Here is a 27,134-nt window from a genome sequence, read left to right on the forward strand (position 1 = left end):
GTAATAGGCCCGTTTTGACATTTGTCATCGCGACGTAACTAGTTATGGAACCATAAGACTCTGTACTCGATACTCACGATAAATCAATTCAAGTTTGTATCAGTACTTGATTGATATTATTATGTATTGTAAAGTGTTCGTTCGTTCAAAGTATTCCTTTCTTAACTTCACAACCAATTCGCGTGACTGGCTGTTGATTATACGTCCACTTTTCAACATGTTGAAACAGAGTTAGTACTATATAACAACAAACACAAAAATCGAGTCAAATCATCACTATGTTTAAATTAATGTCCAAAATAGAAGAGCCATAGTTAACGTAATAGTAAACAATATATATTAAACTTAAACGAGCGCACAGTCAACTTTACAAGATGAGGAACGCAAAACTGCGCAGTGCGCGCGGGGACGCTTAAGTCATGTGCCGCTTGGTCAGATACATCAACTCAGACTTATTATTTAGAACCCATTTTGAGAACCAAGCTTATTCTTTGCAGTAAAGATAACTACACAATATTTAATTTCGATATTCAGTAAAAAAATGGTTACAGCTCTAGTATAAAAAAAAAAAAAGACAGAACGTAACTGTTTTCGGAACGTTTTGCAACAATTATAAATTGCATGCTACTATGAAGTAAGCGCAAAAAGAATACTCGCGATATATTCTTTCATATTATTTAACGTCCCAAAAAAATTTACGTATTTTTTAAAACACTGTATGTAATTGATTTTTATTTTATTGTTTCTTTCAGTTTCGTTCCAAGTTACATTCTATGGTCTTGCACAAATGTCAAAACGGGCCTATAACATTTTTCCGGCTATAATAACATACGTTAAGTCTTCATCAAGATTACAAATCCCATGGGAAATTTCCTGGGGATTTTGTTTTCCTGGGATATAAAATTCTATGATACCCTTCAACACGTCTCTGCCAAAAATCAGGTTTATCAGTTAGGGGTAAACAAACTCACTTTTGCTGTTATAATGTTAGTAAGAATAAGTAGATGTTAATGAAATGTTATAATCACTATGTAGCTTAATAAAACAATACCAAATGATAATGTAAAATAGTTTGAATAAATATTCTACCACCGAATATGATTTTGATTGTTTATTTTATTTGCTCCTTCATACCTGAGAATGTATACAAACGTATATAACGAATGTATAAATGTGCTCTCTCCTGTGGAACGGAGACAACAATTTGAAAGACGACAATTTCTTAACTCGGACATATGAAGTTCCCACACGCTTCTACGGGTGGAATGAAGCATAACAATAAATAAATTTTATATTTAAAAGCGCAGAAGGGCCTTCTTCTAAACTCATTTCTGAACTCATTAATGGTAAATTAACAACTCTTCTTTTAAAATAACAACACAAGTCAGTACAAACACAAAATTATTATATTCCTCTAGTATGTATTATATCACAATAATAATTATTCCAATCTATATTACTAATTATCAGTATTTCAATAAAGACTCATAAAGTAATTTGTTTAAGTTAACAAACAGCGATTCGTCGCAAAAACGGCGCGCTGGTTCTTCCCGCCTCTCGCGAAAAAAACAAGATGGCGATCCTTTTCCCCGCTACTATGGATGGTAGAGGTAAGGAGAGTCATCTTATATGGGAGACAAGTTGAAAAAGTGTCCAGTTGTATGCGCTAAATAACAGTTCAAAAATCCTCCACAAAGTATGCCGAGTTAAAAAATTTAATGTCATTATCGACTAAAGTAGTTAATTATTGAGAATTTCAACAACTTACGTTGTATAAAATATTGTGGTAAATATAACCTTACTTCCTTGTTTATTTTTCAAGCCTACTCTAACAATATTTATATTTGGCGCTTCTTTTAAGAGTTACCTTGATGCAAATGTGGCGTCATCCTAATTTAATACATTTTGACGACACTTTTTCATATACACAGATGATCCTCCTTACCTCTACCCTCCATACCCGCTACCAGAAACGCGACGCTCCGCTAGAGTGACTTTGACAGGCCGTATTCACTCTAAACTTTGACGCGCCGTCTTATTTATATATAAAGATGAAGAGTTTGTATGTTTACTTGATCGCGATGAACTCAGGAACTACTGGTCCGATTTGAAAAATTCTTTAAGTATTGGATAAGTAGGCCTATTTATCATCACGCTTAGACTAAAAGGAGCATATTAGATACTAATAAAGAATGTTTCAAAATCTGGGTTTCTTTTTCCTTTTGAGAGGTTAGTTTCTTTAGTCTTCTAGTTTATAAAATGATGTTTAATAAAGTAGTTCCTCTTTAAAGTTCGGGACAGCATATGCTCATCTTTTAAGGTAGATTTATACGCAGATGAAGTCGCGAGAGACCGCTAGTAAGATATTATGTCGTTGTCCACCTAGCGGTAGAACCATAAGGATAAATTTATCCTCGAGCTCTCTTACTAATGTAGTACCTACATTTAAGTATTTTATTGTTGGTAGTTGTACACAATATAAAGAACGGCGCCTAGTAGTAGTAGAATGCCTAGGAATCTTAGATAAAGCGTTACTTAGACATTGCTTCGTTTTACGTTAGACTAGTAGGAGACAAACCCCTCCCCCCCCCCCCCCCCCATCGCCAACCTTACCTCACCGTGGTATACCAAGCTGATTTAACCGACGAAGCTCTGGTGAACGAAGAGTGAGGATAACCTGGCTATACCTTACATTTCCTACACAATTTATAATAGGCGTATTTCATCATCAATCTGCAAACATCCACTGTTGTACATAGGCATTTCCGAGAGCACGCCCACCACGCATTGTCCGCCTATTTCATCCAGTCGCTTCGAGCTACCTTTTTAAGGTCATCTGTCCAACGGGTAGGTCGGCGTCCTTAGCACGCTGCGCGACTTTAAACATGTTTTCAAGTCATACGTCATCACAGGCAGGAGACACTCATTAAATACTGAGTCTTTAGGCTTTGAGATATCAACGAGTTGAAGACCTGACTTAGTTTTCCGAATGCTGCCCAGCTTAATCCGATTTTCAACTTTCTTTTCGACGCTGTTTCATCTGAGCTGTATAACTTGACCTAGGTGACTCGTATATTAAAACAACTTCAATGCTGACATTATCAACGGTAATTAAAATAAATGTGCATCTTGAGACTACCACGTCTTGTTAATTCCACGACAGGTTAGCCTTTGACTGCAATGATGATGCAGTCTAAGTTGATAGCGGGCTAACCTGTTAGGGAGTATGGTAGTAATACCTCCTAAGATAAATAAATATACTAAAATAAATAAATATACTACGACAATACACACATCGCCATCTAGCCCCACAGTAAGCGTAGCTTGTGTTATGGGTACTAAGATGACTGATGAATATTTTTTTGAATAACATACATAAATACTTAGAAGAAGAATATACATATAAACACCCAGACACTGAAAAACATTCATGCTCATCACAGACATTTTCCAGTAGTGGGAATCGAACCCACGGCCTTGGGCTCAGAAAGCAGGGTCGCTGCAAACTGCGCCAATCGGCACGTTTTTGTCGGTAAGATCACCTGCTGGTGTTTTTGTCAGTCAGCATTTTTTCAAGGTCTTGCAGCGTCTCTGCCTATATCAGGATGTCGTCCGCGAATCGCAAGTGTTTAATGTATTCGCCATTTATGCTGACGCTACGACCTTTCCAGTCCAATATCTTAACCACATCTTCGAGGGCGCAATTAAAAAGTTTGGGGGTATAACGTCTCCCTGTTTCACTCCTCTTCGAATAAAAATAGGTAGCGTTTAATGATTTTGGACTTGGACGGTCATTGAAACGGTAGGTACTGTACAAAGAGCTCACTAGGATATAGTGCCAATCGACTTGGCATCGCTGCAGTAAATCCAGAGCAGGTTTCGATAGTGTCGAAGGCTTTTTCGTAGTCCACAAACGCTAGGCAAAGTATATTATACTCCTGGGTTTTCTACATAATCTGCCCTAAGGTATGTACGTGGTCCACGTTACTGTAACCTTTGCGAAACCCAGCCAGCTCCGGGTTCTGGAACTCTGATTAAAGCCTTAAAAAAAGTTATACGTGAAATTTATTTTAAATCACGTGAACTATTCACGCTTGGAAGCTTCTAACGCACGAACTGCGCTTTCAATTTCCGCGCCATTGTTAGAACAAGATAGAACAACGAATGTTGAATTGTAAAATGATGTTGGAAAAGAGCAACTGCCGAGGTACTTGCCGGCTTCTTCTCGATAGAATCTGCCTTCCGAACCGTTGGTCACTACAAACAGAAATACTTGAAGTTTCAAAAGTGCTCTTATATTAGGCCTACTTGAAATAAATGAATTTTGAAGTTCGCAAGGCACAATTTTACACCAACCGTTTTACGCCAGCACGGAGGTCGTAGCAAATACTATCGAGGAGCCCTTAATCTACTATCGTCTGCTCTAACCTGTACGCATATATTGTTAAGAATATAAATCAGTAAGAACTACTTTAATAATTAATCCTAGTTCTTGGAAAATGGAGGGGTAAATAAAATAAAACAAAATACCTTGAAACAGAATCGTCGCTTTATTCAGCAATTTCCGGTTGAAAAAAAAATTGAATCAACAAAAACTACACTGAAATTAATTTCTGAACGTGACTATTTTTACAAACAATTTACAGCGATTTTTTGTTACACATATAAGTTTTTGGCGGTCGCTTTGAACCCCCACCGGCCGGGCATGACAACTAAATAATAATAATAATAATAATAAAAAAATATTTACATCAAAAATAAAGCCAGCCCAAAGAGAAAGCTTAAAAGGGAAAAAAATACAAGCGCCCTCTACCGATAGGTGTTCAAAGCGCGCGCGTCGCCTAAACTATGAATCAGAACTTATGAGGTACATTTCCTATCCACTTTACTAAGCGTATGTTAACAGCCCCAAAAATGAGGCCAATTTTTTTTTTACATTTTTTCCCAAATTTGCAGCCTTTTGTACAGTATATGATACTTACTAATTATACATGTATAGACAGTTAAAACCATTACATATTTTTTTTTGGTCGCGAGCGCTTTTTTTTCTTAGCTCATTTTTGCTGAGAGAAAAAGGGGCTGGCGATTTTTTTTTCGATTGAAACAACAGGAATATGCGCAAACTTGAATGATATAGGTTTCGCATAAAGTACAGCTATATTATTAAAACCCCAATGAGAACATTTAGATACATATAACCACAATATCTTCAATAATTATTATTATTAAATATTTTATTTCGTTAGTATTTTTATTCCGTTAAAAAATTTCTACTTACAACTTTACGAGTGAAAATTCATTAAATTTCCGAGAAAGAAACTACAGTTTAACACTGGTGTCGCATTTGCTTTATATAAAGGCGATTTCAATCGCTTAACTATTCTATAATAATATTTGGTGTACAAGAAAAAAAAAAAAGTTAGGCACGAAATTCGTATTCAGAGCATAGCATAGAATCTATGATGTAGAAGTAAAAAGAAGTAGTCAAGTTTCTTGTATCGCAAAAGAAGCACTTTTAAACTACGTTAATTAGCCAACTAAGTCGCATCTTGCTGGAGACACTTTGATAACGTTCGAAAATTACCGTGACCCGTGATTTCAGAGGCATGGTACAACATTATGTTTTGTTAAGGTAATAAACCATGATTATACGTGTCATATAGCGTCTGCTTACACTCTTTACTTGGCATACTAGCCATCTCTGGCCAGTCTCAAAAAACTAGGCCTTTTTAAATTGACTATTTTTAAATATAAAATTTACTATTTTTGCTTTAGTGGTGGTCACATCTGCCTCTTTTTACTTACTACACCATCCGCATAGAATAGATAGAGATTGCGATAAAAGTTCACCCAATTATAATATTTTCGATTTATTTACTTACTATATCTACGTGTAAGCTAACAGACATTTATTTTTCTAAATCCTACGTACACACATCAATAATGATAATTAATAAGGTTAAATACCTTCTAATTTTCATGGAGTTTGCAATTCGCGACAGTGAGAAAATCTTCATTTAGGTACTTTGTGACATTTCTCTCTTCTTACAACGCGACGGTGGCATCATACAACCTTGTTAGGATTTTCTCGTACGCGAATATAAACAATTTGATGATGAAGTGGCCGACCTTATGAAGTGTAAGGGACTTTCGATTTTCAATGAAATTATTAGAAAATGGGTTACAAATTATGCTAAAACGATATCGAAATGTAATGTTACTATTTAGTTTAAAAGCGTTTTAATATTGCAGAATATTGCTATGTCATACGCTCAATTTTTTTAGTTATACAATTAATTTATTTCGTTTTAACATAATTTTTAGTATTTTTAAATAATCATTTTATTCATTTAAAAGTAAAAGTCCGGGCTCGGAACTTTTTAACTTACCGGTATTTTTTTGTTAGTAACCGACTAATAAAAAAAATGTTTCCTAGTTAAAAAGATTGTACTGCTTAATTGAATTTACTTTTGCTTAGAACCCGAAATTATATCCGATATCGGTGTTCATTGATACAATTTATTAAGTTATTCATTTTTACATCATACCCCTATGTCCCTTCGGCCTTTTGCATACTCTACAACGATAAGTTATTACAAATCATAAATCTCACTTATGTAATAGGATAAGAGGAAATTTCCAAAAATACACCAATTATTAAGTAATCACTAATGCTGGGAACATATTTATAACACCATACACGACGAATGTTAAATTAAATGGTAATGTATCTTTAGTTTCACGAATAGAAATTTCAAGTTACCATGATCTCATTCAATACCAATATGAAAACCTTAGGTAGCTTTGATGGGCCCATTGGATGAATTTTAGAATTTAGAATTTATACTCTCAAATATAATTTAGTCCATTTTACTTCGACGTTTCGGAGTGTAGGGTGTTATAAATGTGCCAGGGTAATTATTATAACCCATATATTAGCTCCTTAATATTGTACTAGACTTATATCGATATAATCCCTTGTAAGAAACAATCCTTTTGTCGATCTTTATTTTTACAATGCTTAACTAGACTGGAGGAAAATTGCAAAATTTTTATGAACCACCGGTTTCCGCATTTTTTTTAATATTTTTGAATAAATATTTTAGGTAATGTTAATTGTAGTTTCTTTGACAGCTATTATTTTTATTTAATTTTAATGGACAGTTTCAATCGTCAGCAACAATTTTCGTTTACTTGCGAACGAAAAAATAATCAAATCACTTGACGACATACAGCAATTTTGGTATATAATCTATCCATATAATAATATATACATAAGTAGACAGACACAGTATACGCATATTTTAAAAACGAGCGGTTTTGAGGCAGTTATACAAAATCACAGACACGTGTATCATATCCGTTTTTATTTTATTTATTTGTAGTTAAGTGTTTTTTTTTTATTTATATCTTGCAACCGAACGATTGAAACTATCTAGACATAGGTACCAAGTACACAAAACATGCGAGCTTCGTACTAAAGCATTTACTATAGAATTCAATCGATTTTTTTAAGACATCAAAAGTGTTTTGTTATTTTATAGTTTCGCTACTGCTTTTATGTTTTATAGCATCAATTTGATTATAAACAAAACTTTAATCACAGGCTGACTGAAATAAGCAGTCGAATTTAGAACCTGATTTAACGCTGAACACTAAAACTCTTGGTGACTCTTCCACGACGGAAGCCAGACCAGTGCAAAGAATTCAGAAGACTTTACCGGGAATCGAACCCGAAACCTCCCTCAGCGCTCACCACTGCGCCACTGAGAGGCCAACAAAATGGAGTCTAAGAAATTGGTGCATAATGTCAGTTAGTTTAGTCAATTCTTGTTTACAACCAAATTGACACTATTTCCGTGTTGTTTGGCTTTAAACACTACAATATAAATAACTAAATTAAATTCAGTTTTTACAAATTGAGAAAAGACCGATTAAAAGTTTAACTTTTAAGTTCACACACAGTAATACACCCTTTATATTATATGTATACTATAGGAATATAGTGATAGGATATTCTATAAAATATTTTTCGCTTATGAAAAAAATGTATCGTTACAAATACACCAAAGAAGAGATATTTAATTAAAATTTAAGCACACTTGAAATTTTAATTAAATTTCGCTAACACACCATCTTAGACAACAGCAAAGCGCACGAAACTGAGGGTATAGACACACAAACCGACCACGACCCTTTAACCTTACTGAGTTTTAATATCAATATTTAACAATGACAACATTTGTTTAATGAAATGGTAAATGTGTGTCTTTCACTCAGCAACGGAGCAAAACAACGTAATATTTACATCAAGATACACGCAATTTAATTTATATCTCGTGTCAAATAAAACTACGCGAACAAAGCAGAGGGTAAAAGATAGTAACAATATATTTTCATCATAAACATATTGAGTTCATTTTAATCATACGAATGATATATTTACTTGGCTATTTGTTTGAAGTTAAAAAATAACTGAATAAAAAACTACTTAATCGAGATAGCGGTTTTAAAAGTAGGTGACTCGATTTAACTTAGATTTCCTAGGAAACAATTTCCTTCGACTAAACTATTACAATAATACATAAACACTATGCCACAATAAATTTTATGTAATAAAATACATAATAGCTTTTAAACATAAAATAACTAATGCCAGTATCTAATTATGTGAGAACTCTTTTGATTAATTTTAGAGCCAAGTATTTTTTTAAATTGTGTTACCATATAACTAAATAAAGAGGTTGCTTTTATGTTGGTGGCGATCTATTTAAATCTACTAATAGTAAAATTGGTTGTACGTATGTTTAAAGGTAACAGTGAAATAAAAATAACAAATTAAAAAAAAAGCAGTTTGTTTTAACAGTACCTGTAAATTAGGTTTTTTTTTGGTCTCCTGCTAATCTATCTACTTAAGACTGATATTAAAAATGAAATACTATAAAAATGCATCCCACTTCTGTTATCAAAAGTTAACAAAGCATTAGTTATTTCATGTACTAGTAACTCCAGACTACTTAAAAGCGTCTTTAAAGTTAAGGGGGCCTATTAATTTGACGAGCTTATGAAATTTCGTGCATACACTTCGTATATGACTCACCTAATATTTAAGGTGGCCTTAACAACTAATCAACGCCTCAGTATAAGGTCGCGAGTCCGCCACTTTAATGTGACTCTAGTCAAGAGTAAAAAATGGCGTAAATCAAATTTACAAACATACATTAGACAAATATTGATTGAAAGTGTATGTGTGTAAATAATTTGACATACGTATATTTAAAGTGGATAATCGTATGGCTACTGTTTGAACAATTTAAAATAAATGAATGCTATTAAAAGTGCCTCTTACTTCACTTGCACTTGCAACATTCGCGAGTTTGATCCCCAGATAACAGATTTTTTGCTGATGGACTGTCTGAAAACTTCTGCAATGGCTCTACCGACAAAGACCTGCCGCAAAGCGATCAAGCGTGCAGGTGCGATGCCGCGTAGAATCAGATTAGGTGTTCGGGTTTAATATAACATCCCTATCAGATTGACCCGATATCATTTTACACTGCATCATGTCAAGGGCTAACTTGTAATGGAATAAAAAAGAAAAAACAACCACTCGTTTGCTCGATAACGGTAAACCACCAATAAAAGTATCACTGAAACTGAATAATCACTTGTATATAAAGGAACCGCTACAAAGGAAAGTTATAGAGTTTAGAAGTTCACAACTGTTCTACTCATGATAAAGCAAATAGTATGCACATGGAAAAGTTAAAACCGGTTTATAGTTAAAACATGTTTTCTCTGGTTAAAAATACATTTTAATGAGTGCCTTTTATACTAGAATTCAAATCTAGAATTTGCTGCTCAATTTATTTGAATTTTAGATAAAACTAGGTTTAATGTTAGGTTAAAAGATTCATGTTTGCACTATTTTTAATCGTTGCAAATCCACTAATAAGTAAACATGAAGCTAAAACGCGTATTAACAGGTTTAAATGTAACAAATGCATACATCAAATGTTAACCAAACGGTGAAAAACCTAACTTTACAAATAAACCTACCATACAATTATCCACTGTAAACAATATCGTAAAAAAAATACCTAAGCATGTTTATGAGGGGCTAATAAACTCACTTTTAACTATCCATATGTTGTACTGGTCCGGCCAGCAATCTAAACTAATACAATTATATTATTATGATACACATAAAAACTATATAATACATTCATTACGATGCTGTTTTTATTATATTACAAATTATTTTTTTTTCATTTCTTCATACATTTAAATTATTAATTATATTTATATTACACACTCAACGACGATTTATCGCATACTTTTTATTAATTACTTTTTTTTTACTTAATTCGCGTGAAAAATAATAATATAAACTACAGAATGTTCGCTAGAAGAAAACCTTAGTGCATAATGCCAGTCTGGGATGAACTAAATTGCTAAAAAAACTGTATATAAAACATACGTTTTCTAGCAATCTCAAATAACATCTCTTTTTTAATATCTAGATCAGCGCCGGATTGGTTCACATCTGACGGTTAGTTGTGATGCAGACAAATCCTATATCCTATTAACTCTTGATATGTAGAAAACTATAATACAAGTAGCGGGGAAACCAGAACATATATTCCAGAGTTTCGTACAAACAAATCCATTTGGGAACACTTTATCTAACTGCTCTTTAGCCCGTTTATGGCATTGGGATGAGGAGTCAAAGAAAGCTGGATAGAAGGCACCGTTCGATGCCGTTGCTACACTATATTAATTGGTTTAAGGCAATCTTTACGAATGAACCCGATATTATTCTGCTCTTAATTTTTTGCTCTCAAAAAAACGGGGCAAAGACAAACAAAGCTATATTTAAGCAAAACTCTTTCTTCCTAGATTTGCACCCTTTAATTAAATTAACCCTACCAATATTATAAGTACGAAAGTATGCCTGGTTGTTTGTTTATTCGTCGACCATTTTCGACTAAACAATTAAACTGATGTTTACGAAATTTGGCACGGAGATAGCATGCATAGAACTGGACATTGTATATTTTCTTTTTAAATGCGCTCGGAAAACGTTCCCCGCAGAAAATTTAAAATAACACCTGTTATTTATGCAGATCTTAACAACTCAACCGATCTTGTTAAAATTATACACAGATTAGATACCAGAAACGTGCGTAGGACTTTTAAACCCAGAAATCAAAAAGTGCTCAAGAGATTTTAAGAAAAAGTATATTTGATATTTATTGCATGATTATACTGCCACTGGAGACGATGTTTGTTAAGGCTCTCTTTGTTATTATTTAGCAATTTATAACGTCCTTAAGAACTTTAGACATCATAATATCAACGCAACACCTACTCAAATCAAATGAAAGCATTGAAATTTGATATTTATACCATTTAACATAAGGTGAATTTATTACAAGTTTTCTGAAAGTGGGAGACGATGTGTGGACTTTATTCTCAAAAATTGGCCACTTCAATGCTTTAATTTGAGTTGAAATGGTTTCAAGTCAATACGGTATGTCAAGGTCATGAGTTAAGGCTGTATTTCTAATTAGTTTTTCTTTTTCCTAAATGAGATTAGCAGAGTGTCTTGCCTGTCCACACAGTAACAGTAAGTGGTTGTATAGCCAAGACTGGCATTCACTTCACAAAAGGTCTTTACATGTATTAACTATGTCACAGCCACTTAAATTTATTTTTATTGAAGCTTGCATTTAAAACAATTATGGACCATATTCATCAGGGGTTAGCATTTATGCAGTAACATAATTTAAAAGCAGACATTTAACCAATTTCTTTGCCAATTCACAATTAAATTGCGGAAAGTTTCATTTGTGGGGTATCAAGTTTACTTTGGCAAGATGCAAGAGATCTTTGCCGACTTACAAGGTTTCTTTGGCTAGTTGCAAATTGTATAACTTTCTCATAATAAGTTTTCGTTGTCAAATAGAAGAAAGCCTTTTTAAAATAGAAATTTCCAATAAAGTATGTAACAAAATGTTGCATTTAAAACTTACCAAGTCAATAATAGCTCTGTAGTAAAGTGAAGAACAAGCATTATTTTTAATTGGTAATGGTTTGTAAAAATAAAATTAATGAAATAGAAAAGTCAAAGCAGTGTCAGTGAATTTAAAGTCATGCTATTATTTTAGTCAAAATAATAGCATCACCCAAACACAAGATTCAAAAAGTTGTCTGCGTTCCTTACATGCACAACAGCTTAAACGATTTTGATTGAACTTTCAGGCAGGTAGAGGACCTAGCCAAAATTAATCTAGGCTTATTTATCTTAACAAAAGAAAACGGTAAAAAAGAAATTTCGCGAGAGAAAGAAAAAAAAAAAAAAAAGAAATGTGCTTTTTCAATGATTCAATATTTATTTTGAGTTAAAATTTGTATGTATGTGTTATACATTTGTATGCGACTTGTTCACAAACATTTAGACAGTACATAATTGGAAATTTTCCATAGCGTTATTGTGTCAATCCGATCATGTTTAGTATGATCCTTAAATCATAGACTTTCTTAGTCCTTGTTTGTCACTCTTAAATTATGTGTTGGGACCAAAAAAGACATTTTAATCAAAGACATTGGTTTATATTGAGACTAAAACATTTGTTATGCATAGATGAAATCACTGAAATAAACTCTGCTTTTCTGTGCAAACTTTGACAATGTTACAAGAATTTTTTTTGGAGTGTTGTTCAGACAACTTTCGAAACCTGCACAATCCATTCCGTTATTGTCACAATTAGTTTTAATAAACCCAAGATCCATTTGAATATTGCCCAAATAACATATGAATTTCTCAATAACATACCAAATAACTACTAAGTAATCCCTTGCGAAAAACATAAACTTAAATTCACCATAGTCATTTCTTTCACTACACATCCTTGATCGTTCTTTATAGTTCATAATATGAAAATCACTAGACGTTGCAATTTTTGCTGCCGTCTCTTCTCGACATCCTGCCATATAATTCAAAGTACACCAAAATTTTGTTGTAATTAGTTCTGTATGTTCCTCAACGTTGGTGTATAAGGTACAGAAACTTATTGTTGCTGTTCTTGCTACTCTATGTTCATCAGCTTTGTTGTTTATGGTATGCAAACCCCATTTGGCTGTTGTTTCTCGTGCACGTTGTTGATCACTATTGATTATAGTATGCAAACCCCTCACTTTCTCTCTGATGTTGTTTGTAGTACGCACATAACTTGCCGTCATCGTTTCTCCTCTATGGCCCGTACTATTTATGGTTCGTGCTGGATCATTACGCACTGCACTTGTTGCACTGTCGACGCACATGCCACTGACACTAAGGGTACTGGGTTCAGAGCCCGGTTGTCACGTGACCTCCATCGGAAGCGTGTCGGTCGCGCGTCTGCGCACGCCGTTGGTCGCGCTGTCGTCGCCGTCAGTCGCAACGTCTGCGTTGATGTTCGCGGAATTCGACGACGTAGTCGGCGCAGAAGACGACTCTACTATTTCGCTGTAACCAAAGATACTAAATTAAAATATAGGTAAATGAAGGTATTTTGTTATTTTATATCTAGACTATTCAGGGCTTAAAGACCAGGTGTGACACTGGGATAACCACGGGTTACGACGCCAAACGATGCCACGCGATCCTATTAACTGGCTATGGGTATCAACAGAGCTCTCGCATCAAAAAGTACCTGGGCGCCGTAGAGAGAACAAAGTATGTCCTGTTCTTCACAAAAGTCTGCAGCGGTGTAATGGCTTGTCCCACAATTTGTAAAATGTTTGGGCGATGAAACGCTGCTGTTGTGTTTCATTTCTCTTAATTCTTCGTTAAAATGTATTATTTATTATGCTTTTATTACTTTCATAATAAGGATGTTTTATTTACTGCGCCTAATTAATCTGCTTTATAAACAAATAACTATGAATGAATTAATGAATATACTTTTATCGCACACCATAAAAAAGAAGTATAACAAAACAATGAATACAATTTGGCGACCCTATACGCTTCATAGCGATTTCTTCCAGGCAACCAATGGCGAAGAAAACAAATACAGAATATAGTTTGGTGGTGCACATATACATAACTATCTATTTTAATTAGCTAGGTTAGGACGCGGGCACCGTGAAAACTTCTCTATTTGTAAGTGTACGGCTCCCCGTGAGCTAATAGATAATCAAAAGTGGTTTCAAAGATGTTTTTGATGTTTGACCAACCAAGCTTCTCCGGATAGTTAACAAAATTCACGTAACTAGCGTAGACCTGGGCTGTACTATCAACCAGCCTTGCCTATCTGACAACGCCTGGCGATTGAGTTAGTGAAATTAGGCAGAGCTAAATAAAAATAATACTCACGTGACCGGCATAGACCATGGATGCGCTATAAGCCACCCATGACTCATTACTCGACATTCAGCCGGACCGCCGTAACGGTTCAATAAAACTGGTATTTAACATTGATAGTTTTTTATAAAAAAATAATAGTTAGCACTATCGTACATCCAAGTTTCACTGTACAATTAAATCACTTAATGAGCCCACAGACTTTGGCAGTTGAAAGTGTAAAAACTAAAATGTTGACTTATGGCTAACTTCAGGGTGTCGGTTTTTTCGTGACGGTGTGCGCGCGCATCGTATAAATTAACATCATCTCCTCGATCATTTTTGTATAACTCGCCAAAAGAAGTATAACTTCAAAAATAATACTCACGCGACGGGCGTAGGCCTGGGCTGCGCTATCAGACGCCCCTGTCTTGCTTTCAACTGCGCCGTCGTAAACGCTATCGCTTGGACGTTCGCCGACAACGCCTGCCCGCCCGGACCCGATATAGCTATCTTTTGACCTTTAGAAACAGAGAAATACTTAAATTATTTTTGAAAAAAAAAAAAAAAAGGATACGCCAAATATCACATTCACAGACTAGGTATAACCAGAACAATATACTTTACAATGCCTTATTACAACACTTGTTATATAAAGTTATGTCTTTACATTCATAACTTTCTGTATTTCCTGCCACGTATAATTTGGGTACCTTCAAGGCTAGAGTGAATAGGCTTCTTCTAGACAAGCGTGCTTCAACCTGGCCTATCGTTAATATAAAAAAAAAACTTAGTAGGGTATAATGTTGCATTGAACTCCATTACCCCTATAAGTTGTTATGTGGTTTGATGAAGGAACAGCCTGCATGATGTATCACTCTGCTGCTATTGAATGTTGATGTCACAGAATTAAGAACATTCAGAAACCGTGTACACGACTAATGTTAAGGCATCAAAACTACCCACTTTCTAATGGTTACTCGAACAAACGGTTCGTCATACCATTTAGCAAATGACAGTTATAAAGTACTCGCTCACTATAGTCGTAATTATAATAGTATTATTATTCAAACAAAATAGTACATAGAACGCTATTTATTGTAAACACTGGTGATTACATATTTAAATACACAAAGCTAATTTATTCACCACGTGTTACTTCTACCGCTGCCAATGCTCAACTGATCTCCGCTCTATTGTGGCGGCCATATTTATTAAACTGTACATGTCAACAATCTAATCAGTACCGTAGAACAGTAATTATTTGACCTCATGTTCTAAGCGTTCACTATAAAATGTGAGAATGGGAAAATGTTTGTCCGCTTAAAAGCAACATTCCGCGGGTGTAAAGTGAGACGTGCGCGGGGCGTTTTCACTTTTTGTGAAAGGGTTGTCATAAGAAAACGCTTAGAATGTTTTGAATTCGTTTGCATGGAAAAATAAATATGCTTATTTTGATTTAAAATATTTACAGGGTGATTCCTTATGAAAAATACTGATGCATCCTTCAACATTATTTCGTAATTTGGTAACACGTTGTATATTATACTGTGATGAGCATCACTTTAAAAGGAAATAAATGTAATTTAATTAAGTACCTTTAGGTAGTTGTACATTCTTCTGCAGCAAATTTGCGACCATCGAACTAGGTATGGAGGCGGTTTTCGAGGGCGCGATGGTTATGCTCGTCGACGGCTCGGAAGCCGACCTCGCGATCGGCGCGGTCACTTGCAGCGTCCTATTCTTCAGCTGTATTTGATGCCGCACGTGCGGCGCCCGTACGGACGGCAGCGCGGCGCGTACGATTTGCCTCCCGTCCACGCTTAAACTGACTCTATGCGGTCTCGCGGTCGTGGCTACGTTCCCTTTTAAGGTGCCGTCGAATACAACTTGGCGTTTTTTAGCGTCGTTGAATGCGACGTTGGCTTTCACTGGCGGCGGCTGGCGTAGGACGTTGACTAAGTGAGGACCTGGAAAAGAAAAGAAATACAATTTATACACAACTTTCTCAAGAATGCTTTGTTAGAAACCTTTTATATAAAGATAATGTTCATCATTATATTTGGATATTGAATAGAAGCAGGCGTTTACTTTACGGAAATCCATGATATAATATAAAAAATAAGCTTAATTTTCTATACTAATAATTGTTAAGTGTTACTTAACAATCAATAGTTAAGTTTTAAAAAAAACCTTAATTTTTATAAAAACCTCAAGTGCCTTACAAATAAGCGTGGCGTAACGTCGAATAGTTGTGCAGGGCTTTATCCAGCCCTATCATATCAAAGGAGCTGCCAGTGAAAGTTTGACCAAACACTCCAACATTATGCGACGTTTATTGTGAAATGAAATGTTGTGGATGAATGATTTTTAACATTAAATAGAATTTGCATTTTGTCATCATCACAGTACCAACTTGACGGCCGATTGGCGCTGTGGGCAGCGACCCTGCTTTCTGAGTCCAAGGCCGTGAGTTCGATTCCCACAACTGGAAAATGTTTGTGTGATGAACATGAATGTCTTCCAGTGTCTGGGTGTTTATTTGTATTTTATAAGAATTTATGTATATTATTCATACAAATAATCCATCAGTTATCTTAGTACCCATAACACAAGCTACTTTGGGGCTAGATGGCGATGTGTGTATTGTCGTAGTATATTATTATTATTAACTTAGCAAGAAGCATTGCAGGTCTCACCTTTGCCAAGCTGACCACTCTTGATTTCGAAGAACTGTGCGACGGAGCCAGGCGCGGCCTTCAGCAACGCGGCCGATGGTGGCTTGGAGTCGCCCAACGCGGCCAACGATACCACCGCCGGCAGCTGGCCCAGCGTTCGGTTCTGGGCCAACAGCTGCGCGCGTTGGGTGTGCGTAAGCGGGTGCGCGTGCAGCACTTTAAGCTTGCTCGGGTTCACGTGGTGCATCTGCGGTGTCACTACAACTGAAAGAAAAAGGAAAATATTTACATTTATTAATTTATTTAATTATTTATGTTTATATTTTTTATAGAATTGCGATTTCCCGTCTCTCATTGCCTTATTCCATTAGTAAAGGTAGCCTGGAAGAGATCACTTTTAGTGATTAGGCCGCCTTTTGCATATAATTTATATTATTGTAAGTGTTCCTGTGTATGTTTCCTTTATTATGCAACTAGCTTTTGCCCGCGACATCGTCTGCGTTTGTTTTTGTTTTTCGAAAGACATGTGGCATTTGATTTAGGTGTAATTCTACGCACTTTATGTATTTAGGATAGCTAAGCCTTAAATGACGGGTTGGCTGCCGACCGCTGAGGAGTTGTGTCCTCTATCTCCAATCACATTCATCAGATCTACACGAAATTTGGGCAAAATTAAACAGATATTATAACCTCTAAAGTACAAAAGTAATTATTTAAATCGGTTATCATTTGATGGCGTTATGGTGTAATCGTCAAACACCATCTACCCCTCTCCCAAAAGAACTGAGCTTAATTTCGGGATAAAAAGCATCCTATATTAATTCTAATACATTCAGAAATATGTGTACAAAGTTTCATGATGATCGGTTTAGTAGTTTTTGCGTGAAAGCGTTCACATTTATAATATTAGTAGGATAAAGTTGTTGAAATAAATAAAATATTTAATAAAAAATATTAAAATCTATTCACCTGTAGAAATAAGTAGAATGGAAGTTTTTTTTTACGCTTAGGGGATTAGGTGTTACGAAAACCATTACACGGGTAATAACATAAACTTTCTTTTGTTTCGGTTATGTTTCCTACGAAAGTTTTAAAGTTAGAGCATTAAAATCAGCTGAACACACCTAAACTAAAACAAAACCGCGATTAAGAAATGTTTATATAATATAGTTTTAAACCCTTGTAAATAATAAATTGTAAATATTTTTTTAATAATAATATACCTGATGGATGGTGGTGTAATTGCAGTGGTTTATGGCCCAAAGACGCAGGCGCCAATTGGACCAATGGTCCGGAAACACGGCGGGTGGCATTTGCTATGGTGGAAACGTTGGTCACATTGGTCGCCTTGCCTGTTCCCATTGTTACCACGTTGGCTACGCTAGCTACGGACGTTGAAACTGAAAAAAATAAAAAAAATAGTTCTATACAAAAAAAAAAAAATAATGAATAATGTTTGTCAAATGTTTATTATGTTGGGAAAGAACAAATGCTGCCTACTTTACAGTCATTGCAAACAGACAGACGTTTCGAAATTGCTTTTACATTTTAGCTGAATTTTAGGGTTCCGTACCCAAAAAACGGGACCCTACTCCTAAGACTCCGCTCTCCGTCCGTCTGTCTGTCTGACACAAGGCTCTTAACTAATAACTAATTAAATGTGATATTTAGACAGTTGAAATTTACACAGGTGATGCATTTCAGTTGAATGCAAACAGATTGAAATAATAATATATAATAATAATAATTTTTTGCTGCTTTTTTTAGGTACGCAACAACATGCGCGCAAGTTCGACTTAATTTCTGAGTAAATGATACAAAGAAAAACCACCAACCCATATCTCTATGTTGCGCATTGTGAACGGGTAACGCTACTGCTGTGAAGGGTCCATTCTGCAGAAGGCCGACCACGGTGCCGGCGCTCGAACACGCCGTCGCTTGGTTCTGTAGGCGAACCTAAAGCGAAAAAGTATAACTATGTCATTTTTTAACAAAAAAAAAAACCGACTATGATAGTAAATTTCATACCAATTGAAAAGTAAAAAAATGTTTATACATAATTAAGCTTGAATACTAAGCTACTATTAGCTTTCAGTCGCTGAAAAAAATAAGTTATTACTACTAACTTTGATAGAAAACCAATTCAAAAATTAATTATTCACGTAGACCTATCACAGGCACTTATGAAGCGTTCATACATTTAACATGTTCCCATCAATGTTAGGTGATGGTGATAGCTACATTCCTTTACTTAAAACTAAAATTAGGAGGGTTCCAAACGCGCCCTGGTCTAAGAAGAGCTGACAACAAACTTAGCCAGGTAGGTTTTCGAGTGTACAGGCGTAATGTTATGTTATGTGATTGCATGCAAAAATGCATATTTATGTGATAGCAGCAATCGCGGTTGATTCGCTGAAATTCTTTGATGAGTTACGTTGTCTGTCTCGGAATAAACCCCTCTTGAACAAAAATTAGAATTTTGCTAATCTGTATATAAACGACGAAGTTATGCCCGAACATTAACAAAAAAAAACCTTCTTTTTGAAGGAATTCGGTTAAAAAATACATTCACCGTCATGGCATGACATTTTATTGTCCATAAATACAAAGGCAAAGGCTTCCCCACTTATATGAGAGGCGGTGTTAGGAGGTATTTACATCACGCTGCTCCAAAGCGGGTTGGCGGTCTTTAACTTGACAGCCCATTATACTTAAGATCTTAATGCAGTGCGCAGGGCGGCTGCCCAACAACACCTTGCGTGTATCCAGCTAAAAGAATGCTAATAACTAATAAACTGGACCCCAGTCTGACTTTTAAAAGTTGTATGGACAGTTAAACCCATAACGACTATAATCACACTTCACGATTCACTTTTTCCGCGTAAACCTTCTAAAAAGTAATTAATAAGCTACGACGTTACCTTAAGGCTGTCGGAGACTGCTACGGTGACGATCTGTGGTTGCTGCGCGTCCGACGTCACAACCGTGACGTCACCGCCTCGCCGGTGCGTCGCAGACGTGATGATGTGTTTCTTTAGCGGCGAGTGTTTGGTCTGCGGGGGGAGTTAATGCTTATTTTATTTTATCAACACAATAAATAAATAAATCAAATTTTGACCAAGCTTGCTCCATCCGGGAAAGTTCCATTCGTCAGTAATTCCCACGTATGCGTATATGTCTATACCTTGATATAACATGAACGTGTAGCTAAAATATGCCGCTAATTGCCGTTTTGGTACGATGTAATGAAAAACCGATTAGGGTTGTAGCTTACACCTGCCATATCGCAAACAGGTTAGCATGCATCATCACTTACCATTAGGTGAGATTGCAGGCTAGGGCTAACGTATAGTCTATTAGAAGAAGAAGAAGAGACACTTTATTGCAAGTATAACATACAGGAAAAGAAACAGTAAAGAGTATACAGTACACAATATAGAAATGCAAAGGCGGCCTTATTGCTGCAAGCAATCTCTTACAGGCAACCTTTGTAGACAGGACTTACAGCAAGAGAATGGGGTAGTGCCAAGTATTGATAGATATACATAAATACCAAAATGTATAGATACAAATTCATACATACATAATATAAATATATAAAATACATAATATACATAAGTAGATTTTAATACATAATTTGCAACAATAATATAGAATTGCTGTTGATTAATAATAAGTTTAATAAAACATCTAACCTGCAATGTTTTCAACTGAACTCCGCGCGTCAATTGGATCTCCTCCAACGTGTCTTCGGGTCTCTTCCTCTCGATCTTGACCTGAGGTACTTCATTGACTTCCTCGACAATGATCTTCGAAGTGGGTACGGGAGATTTCACCACCTAAAAATACACCATCATTATTATCCTCATCATCATCAACAGCAGCACCAGGCTATGGCTACTCATAGGTGTGAGATATGTATAGCCTAGATTCAACACGCTGCTTTAATGCGAGTTGGCGGGCTTAAATGATGTAACTACGTTCTTTATCCTCATCCTTTTAATGGCTAGGCTTTCAATTCTCAGTTATTACCACTAATTTATGATTTTACTGGTGGGAGGCTTCGGCCGTGGCTAGTTACCATCCTACCGACAAAGACGTGCCGATAAGGGATTTAACCGGGTAGGGGTATGAGTTCAATATAACTGCAATAACCCTAACAGGTGAGATTATACTATCTTACAGTGCATCGTCACAACCAGGTTGCAGTCGATGACTTACTTGTAGTGGAATAAACAAAAGTGATATGATCGGTAAAGTTCGCCTACTTGCATTAGAGCAGCGTAGTAAATCATGAGACCTATGCCCACCTGGAAGATTGCTTTTTTTCCTTTTTGAATGAATGCTTATGAAGGGGGTATTTCCGAACTAGAAATTGACTATAATCTCGTTGGCTATAGTGGACGCCCGGGGCAAAAATATTACGTATTATTAATAATTTACATTAACATGATAGAGAAAATTCAAAAAAAGTTTATACAGTGGCTTTATACATGGAAACAGTTTGGGTATTCTTGTGGATATCCCACAATATATCCAAGTATGTTTCTTCTTGGTATGGTGGGATACGACCGGTTGGAACTGAGGCGTACTGTAGCGTTGCTCCAGTACGTGATCTATCTAGTCGAGGGCAAAACAAGTGACTCCTTTATGTTAGGGTCGATAGGTTTTCATGTACCGGATGGCTATGCCAGTGCGCGGCGTCGTCATTTGTTTGCTTTACCATGCTGCAGACCTAAATTGACCACGCACGCCCCACTGATTCGTGCGCTACGCTTGCTCAGTGACCTAACTCATAGTAATTCGGAACTGGACATATTTCACACCCCGCCGCTTCAGTTCCAAAAGCAAATTAAAATGTTATTAGAGAGCAGGTAATCTAAGATATTAATTATATGTTTGAATGTTTTGTTTTTATTATTATTTTGAATTTGAATTTTTGGTTATTATTATTATTATTGTTTTTTTTTAAATTCTTTATGTTATATAGCTTATTTTTATGTTTTAATATAATTTAATTTCTTGTGATTATTACTCGTTCATACATTGTTTTAATAGCCCCGGGGAGACGAATTGGGCAACTGTAATGTCTTCACGGGGTGCGTTGCTAAATAAATAAATAAATAAATTACGTCACCTAAGCTCGCGACCCTAACTTGGGGCAGTATGACGGGTCAGAGAACTACAAATGTATTCTAGGACGATGCCAAACTATTCTTACCTCCTTGGGCGGTTTAACCTCCTTGGGCGCTTCGCTGGGCGGCACAATCACCTTCTCGAGGTACACAGGTTCGATGTCCTCGCTGGACACGTGAACAACGCTCGATCCGAATGCTTCCGCACGCTTCCTTCGACCAGAGCTGGCACGCCCCCCCAAACTCTGGCCATGCAATAAAAAAGGATCCTTTGTATCCACATCCTTCACCAACTGCTCCAGCAGGTCATCCGTCATCGACATCTTCTTGTCATCGGTTAAGCTTCTCAAGTCAGTTTCAGACAGTATGCTATCCACTTGGGCTTCGGTTAACCCAGTGAAGTTTTCCGCTAGTAAATCCTCCCCACTTGTGTCCAAGCTACCGCTGTTGTCAATCTGAAAAGATTATTTTTTATAAGTACTATTTTTTTTTTTTTAAATATAAAGACAAGTGCTCAACTGCAATTATACCAGATGGTAAGTGATGATGCAGCCTAAGATGATGTGCGCTTGCCTAGAAGATGCCTATTCACTCTTGGTTTGAAGGTACCCAGATTATAGGTATCAGGGAAGACGGAAGATGGGAGGGCATTCCAGGCCTTTGCTGTGCGGATCAGAAAGGAAGAAGCAAAACGCTTCGTACGTGTTGATGGTATTTCAACAGTTCGATGGTAGAAAGTACACGTAAATGAAAACCGAAATAATAATTCAAAGGCTTTATAGGTAAATTATAGACTGCCTCTGAGACTTATCTGTGAAACCGAAACGCTATTAGTTTTTGAGTAAACCATTGCCATAGTTTTTACTGAAATAAATCAGATACAGAACTAACTAAAGTAAAATTAAGGTACTCCTGTCACTTTATTAGGTACGTGTCGCGTATCGTAGGTTACTATGCACGTGTCGGTCTTTTATCTGCAATAGGGTTGTCATAAGTAAACACCGATAATGTTTTGCATTAATTAGTATGGAAAAATAAAAATGCTTCTTTTGATTTAATGTTTTTACAGGGTGACTCCTTATGAAATATACTTATGCACCTTTCAACAGTATTTCGTAATTCCGTTACACGTTGTATTTGCATTCTTGAATCGTCAAGTTTCGTCTATTTCTAGATACTCTATCAGTAGTTCGAAAAGCAGATTCTGCCGAAAAGAAGATAGCATGAAACTCAGTTATTGTTGTTTTCCCGAGTCATTATTTTGCAATTTTACAATAATTACTCTAGCTTGTAAGAGATAAAAGCGGAGCAGAACTACTTCAACAACCTTGCAACCTTGTCATTAAGAAATTCAACAATTGTATAGTAACCTTTGTTTAACTAATAAATGAGTTTTAACGCAAAATTACATAAGGAGACATTATATAAAAGCATATCTCAACTAACCTCTGGGTTAATGCCTCCATACAGATCTCCGAGGGTGAACTCAGCTGTTGTGAAGGTATCTAGGGCGCCGGACGGCGGTTCTGAGGTCAGCTCAACGGATATGGGTGTATCCAGAGCGATAGGAATTTGGTAATCCGCTGGCTTTTGTATGTAAGGTGGCGAAGGAGGCGGCGTTTTCGGTCGGAAGTGTAACCTGGAAATTTTAAAGTTTTCATCACATCACCGTCATCATTATTAGCCTTATTAATATCTCACAGCTGAGCCATATATAAACTATCAAATTACGTCTGAGTGTGTCTTTCAACCAGTTCAAATGATCACGTGATAATTATCAATCTACAATATCCAGATTATAATTCGAGAGATAAATTAGGTTGATATTTATGATATAATACTTTAAACTTGTTGAAGTAATAACCAAGATAGTAGAGAGTAGTTATTTTGGTACTTGGGGAATTATATCCAATGTCTGTCAGTAATTTATGAAATATTATTAAACTACTGAATGACATTTCAGATATGGATAGCAGAGCCTTCTTTACGTGTTCAAATTGACTAAAAGATATAACAGACTTTGTTTTTGTCACTGCATAAATTAAGCATTATGTTTTACCCAGCTGTTGTACGCGGGTTTTTCGTTTTTCACAAATCCTGCGGGAACCGTACATTTTCCCGGGATATAAAGTAGCCTATGAATGAATGAATGAATATACTTTTATTGGACACCACAAAAAGTACATAAAAAAAGAAGAAGTATAACAAAACAACGTATACAATTTGGCGGAATTATCGCTCATAGGGATTTCTTTCTGGCAACTAATGGCTAAGAAAACAAATACAGAAAATAGTTTGGTGGTGCACATAACTTAAATATATAGAAAACAATATTTAAGCCTATTTCTTAAACCAGGGTATATATCTATCTCCATTCCAAAGTTCAGGCTAGGTTAAGTAGTTTTTGCGTGAAAGAATAACAAACATCCATCCATCCTTCCAAACTTTCGCATTTATAATATTAGTAGGATGTATAAAAGTTAAAATCTCACCATTTCTTATTGACTTCATTGATAAACTTCTCAAACTCCCTTTCGACAGGCTGCAGGCTTTCATCAGAGTCGTAACTGCTATCACTACAGCCACTCCAGGACCTCTTCCTTATCACCCTCTCGAGGTTCCCTCTCACTGCACTGTCTATAGTCCTTGCTTTGTCACTAACACTAAATGCACTATCACTAACATTAGCTATCACACTATCACTTTCCGGTAACACTTTATCATCAACGTCCATTGTTTCTATTTTAACATCAGTAACATCTGAGGGTTTGGCGTCGTCCGAAGTTTTGACACTGTCGACTTCGAGTCGGACGTCATCAACGTCTATTTTGACATCGTCGACGTCTATTTTGACATCGTCGACGTCAATTTTGATGTCGTCAACGTCAAACTTATCCAGTTTTAGGTCCACGGCGTCCGTTTTGACTGGTTCCGTCCACAGGTGGGGGTTTTTCGCCAGGTGTTTTCTGAAGGCGTGCCGCCAGGGGTGTTTTCCGCCTGTGTGGTAATCTCTCGTTATTTCTTTCGGAGTCCTGTGCGGTTTTGTTTCTAGATCGACCTGAAAAGCGGAGATTTTAATTTATATATTGCATTCTTAGTCACTAAGACACTAAGACTATATATTTGTATGTATTATGAAAATTAAGCTTAATTTCTTCAATCCTTATACTCCACACCAAACAGATCTTAGGCAATGTACCCTCTACTCACGTTTCGCTCCGAAACCGGAGCATCATCGGGAGATGTTGACTTTACAAGATCTGTTTGGTGTGGAGTAAAAGGATTGAAGAAATTATAAATTACACCATAATGTAATTTATTCCTGCTTTTCGCGGAGTATAGCAAATTATTTTTTATTCATTAAATTTTTTTTTTACTAGATGCTGCAGCGATTTCAGTTTATACTTTAAGGCACGTACTTTATCGAAAGGTTCCATTGAAATGATTTGTAAAATATGTAAGAGAGGAACAAGACTTGTTTACAATACTGAAGCGGTACGGGTATATTTAATTATTTCTGTATAGAAGTAAACGTTGTTTCACCCCCGTTCATCGTTCCAATTGGATAATACAAGAAAGTAAGTAGTCATGTGATACTTATACTAAAAAGTAATAAGTGAACTGCCTTGTTCATCATCTGCATGTTTAAATACGGATCCAAATAGTTCTTGGATTCGAATCCTGGGATTGGCCACGATGTTTTGAATTTCTGTGTTTTGTCCAAAGCTAAAGTGTCAGCCCAAAGTTAAGAAACTCGTGGTGTACACCCCTGTACCTCTGTGAGAACGTTAAACCGTCGGTTCCGATTATTATATCACTCACATGTGATAATAAACGATAAAGCCCACTGACACGCATAGGAGCAGCATGGTGGTTCTACGCCCTAAAACCTAAAGAAGAAGCCTGTGTCCAGCAATGGGACCTTTATATGCTGATTGATGATGAATAGAAGGATACAAACCTCTTCATCCCGTCGCGCTCTGTCCTCTGAACTGTGCGCGTGTCTGAAGGGGAGGTTGGGCCATAGGTCGTCGAGGGGGGTCGCTATCCGGTCCAGAACCAACCTTCCGCCGCGGCCTAGTCTTCTTCGAGCGAATCCTATGCATCGGGGGTAGGGGTAGTTGATTGACGTTAGCGTGAACCTGAGGTTAGGAAACAACAAAAATCGGTTAAAAAAGAACTATCACCTTTAATGTTATAGTCCGAATGTGTCTGTTTGTTTGTTTATTGGTTACTTAAATTCTTAAGCATATAATTAGATATTGTATATATTGGAAACGAAATAAAAACTTTTTACTTTGAATAGAATTGAGTTCCCGCGGAACTTAAATAAACGAATTGCTCTATGTATTGTTGTTATCCGTTATATTTTCTTTTCTGTACTATACAATAAGTGCATTCATTAATTCATGGACAAATTCACATGCAACAGCTTGTTTAAATAAAACACCGTAAATATTTTGTATACCTTGTCCTCTGGTCCATTTCGTGTTCAAATAGTCCATCTTTGGAAGGGTTATCCGGGTCCAAGGGTTCGCCGTACAAGGTTGACGTGGGCTGAAACAGAAACCTTTAATTTAACAACTTGGTGGGCATGTTGATTGCGCTACGCTTGACGTAACACACATTCCATCTAAAAGAAGATACACACTTCTTAAATACAGTTAAAAAAATCTTTACTATTATTTTTCAAAAGAAGCAGGCGTTACTTTGCGGGATTACATGATACATTATGAAAATTAAGCTTAATTTGCTATACTCCGCAAAAAGCAAGAGAATCTGTATGGCGTAGACTAACATAGGGTACTTTTTATCCCAGAAATGGTTCCCACAGAATTTGTAAAAAACCGAAATAAAGGCGGACGAAAATCGCGGTCAACGGCTAGTAAGGCTGAACAGATCCAGTAAAGCTGAACAGTTTTTATTTTACCGGTTGGATTTGATAAATGTTTTTTGCATTCTTAAACAAGGTCCTCTTATTTAAAGTCCCGC

General features: G+C 36.1%; 1 protein-coding gene across 2 annotated transcripts in view; it reads right to left on the bottom strand.

The window, feature by feature from the left end:
* Nucleotides 1–12,378: 12,378 nt before the first annotated feature.
* Nucleotides 12,379–27,134, bottom strand: part of LOC120624936 — an 82,813-nt gene continuing 68,057 nt past the window's right edge. For both annotated transcript variants that reach the window (XM_039891763.1, XM_039891764.1), the window contains 13 exons: nucleotides 26,611–26,699; nucleotides 26,104–26,284; nucleotides 24,635–25,200; nucleotides 23,589–23,781; nucleotides 22,229–22,597; nucleotides 20,703–20,846; nucleotides 19,929–20,060; nucleotides 18,843–18,963; nucleotides 18,231–18,407; nucleotides 17,029–17,271; nucleotides 15,928–16,299; nucleotides 14,718–14,850; nucleotides 12,379–13,510 (listed from right to left, as the gene is read on the bottom strand). In XM_039891763.1, the coding sequence (XP_039747697.1) occupies nucleotides 13,366–13,510; nucleotides 14,718–14,850; nucleotides 15,928–16,299; nucleotides 17,029–17,271; nucleotides 18,231–18,407; nucleotides 18,843–18,963; nucleotides 19,929–20,060; nucleotides 20,703–20,846; nucleotides 22,229–22,597; nucleotides 23,589–23,781; nucleotides 24,635–25,200; nucleotides 26,104–26,284; nucleotides 26,611–26,699 (2,865 nt within the window). In that variant the 3' untranslated portion in view covers nucleotides 12,379–13,365. The remainder of the gene's footprint in view (nucleotides 13,511–14,717; nucleotides 14,851–15,927; nucleotides 16,300–17,028; nucleotides 17,272–18,230; nucleotides 18,408–18,842; nucleotides 18,964–19,928; nucleotides 20,061–20,702; nucleotides 20,847–22,228; nucleotides 22,598–23,588; nucleotides 23,782–24,634; nucleotides 25,201–26,103; nucleotides 26,285–26,610; nucleotides 26,700–27,134) is intronic.

The sequence above is a fragment of the Pararge aegeria genome, chromosome 7, assembly GCF_905163445.1.
Source record: "Pararge aegeria chromosome 7, ilParAegt1.1, whole genome shotgun sequence".
Classification (NCBI taxonomy): domain Eukaryota; kingdom Metazoa; phylum Arthropoda; class Insecta; order Lepidoptera; family Nymphalidae; genus Pararge; species Pararge aegeria.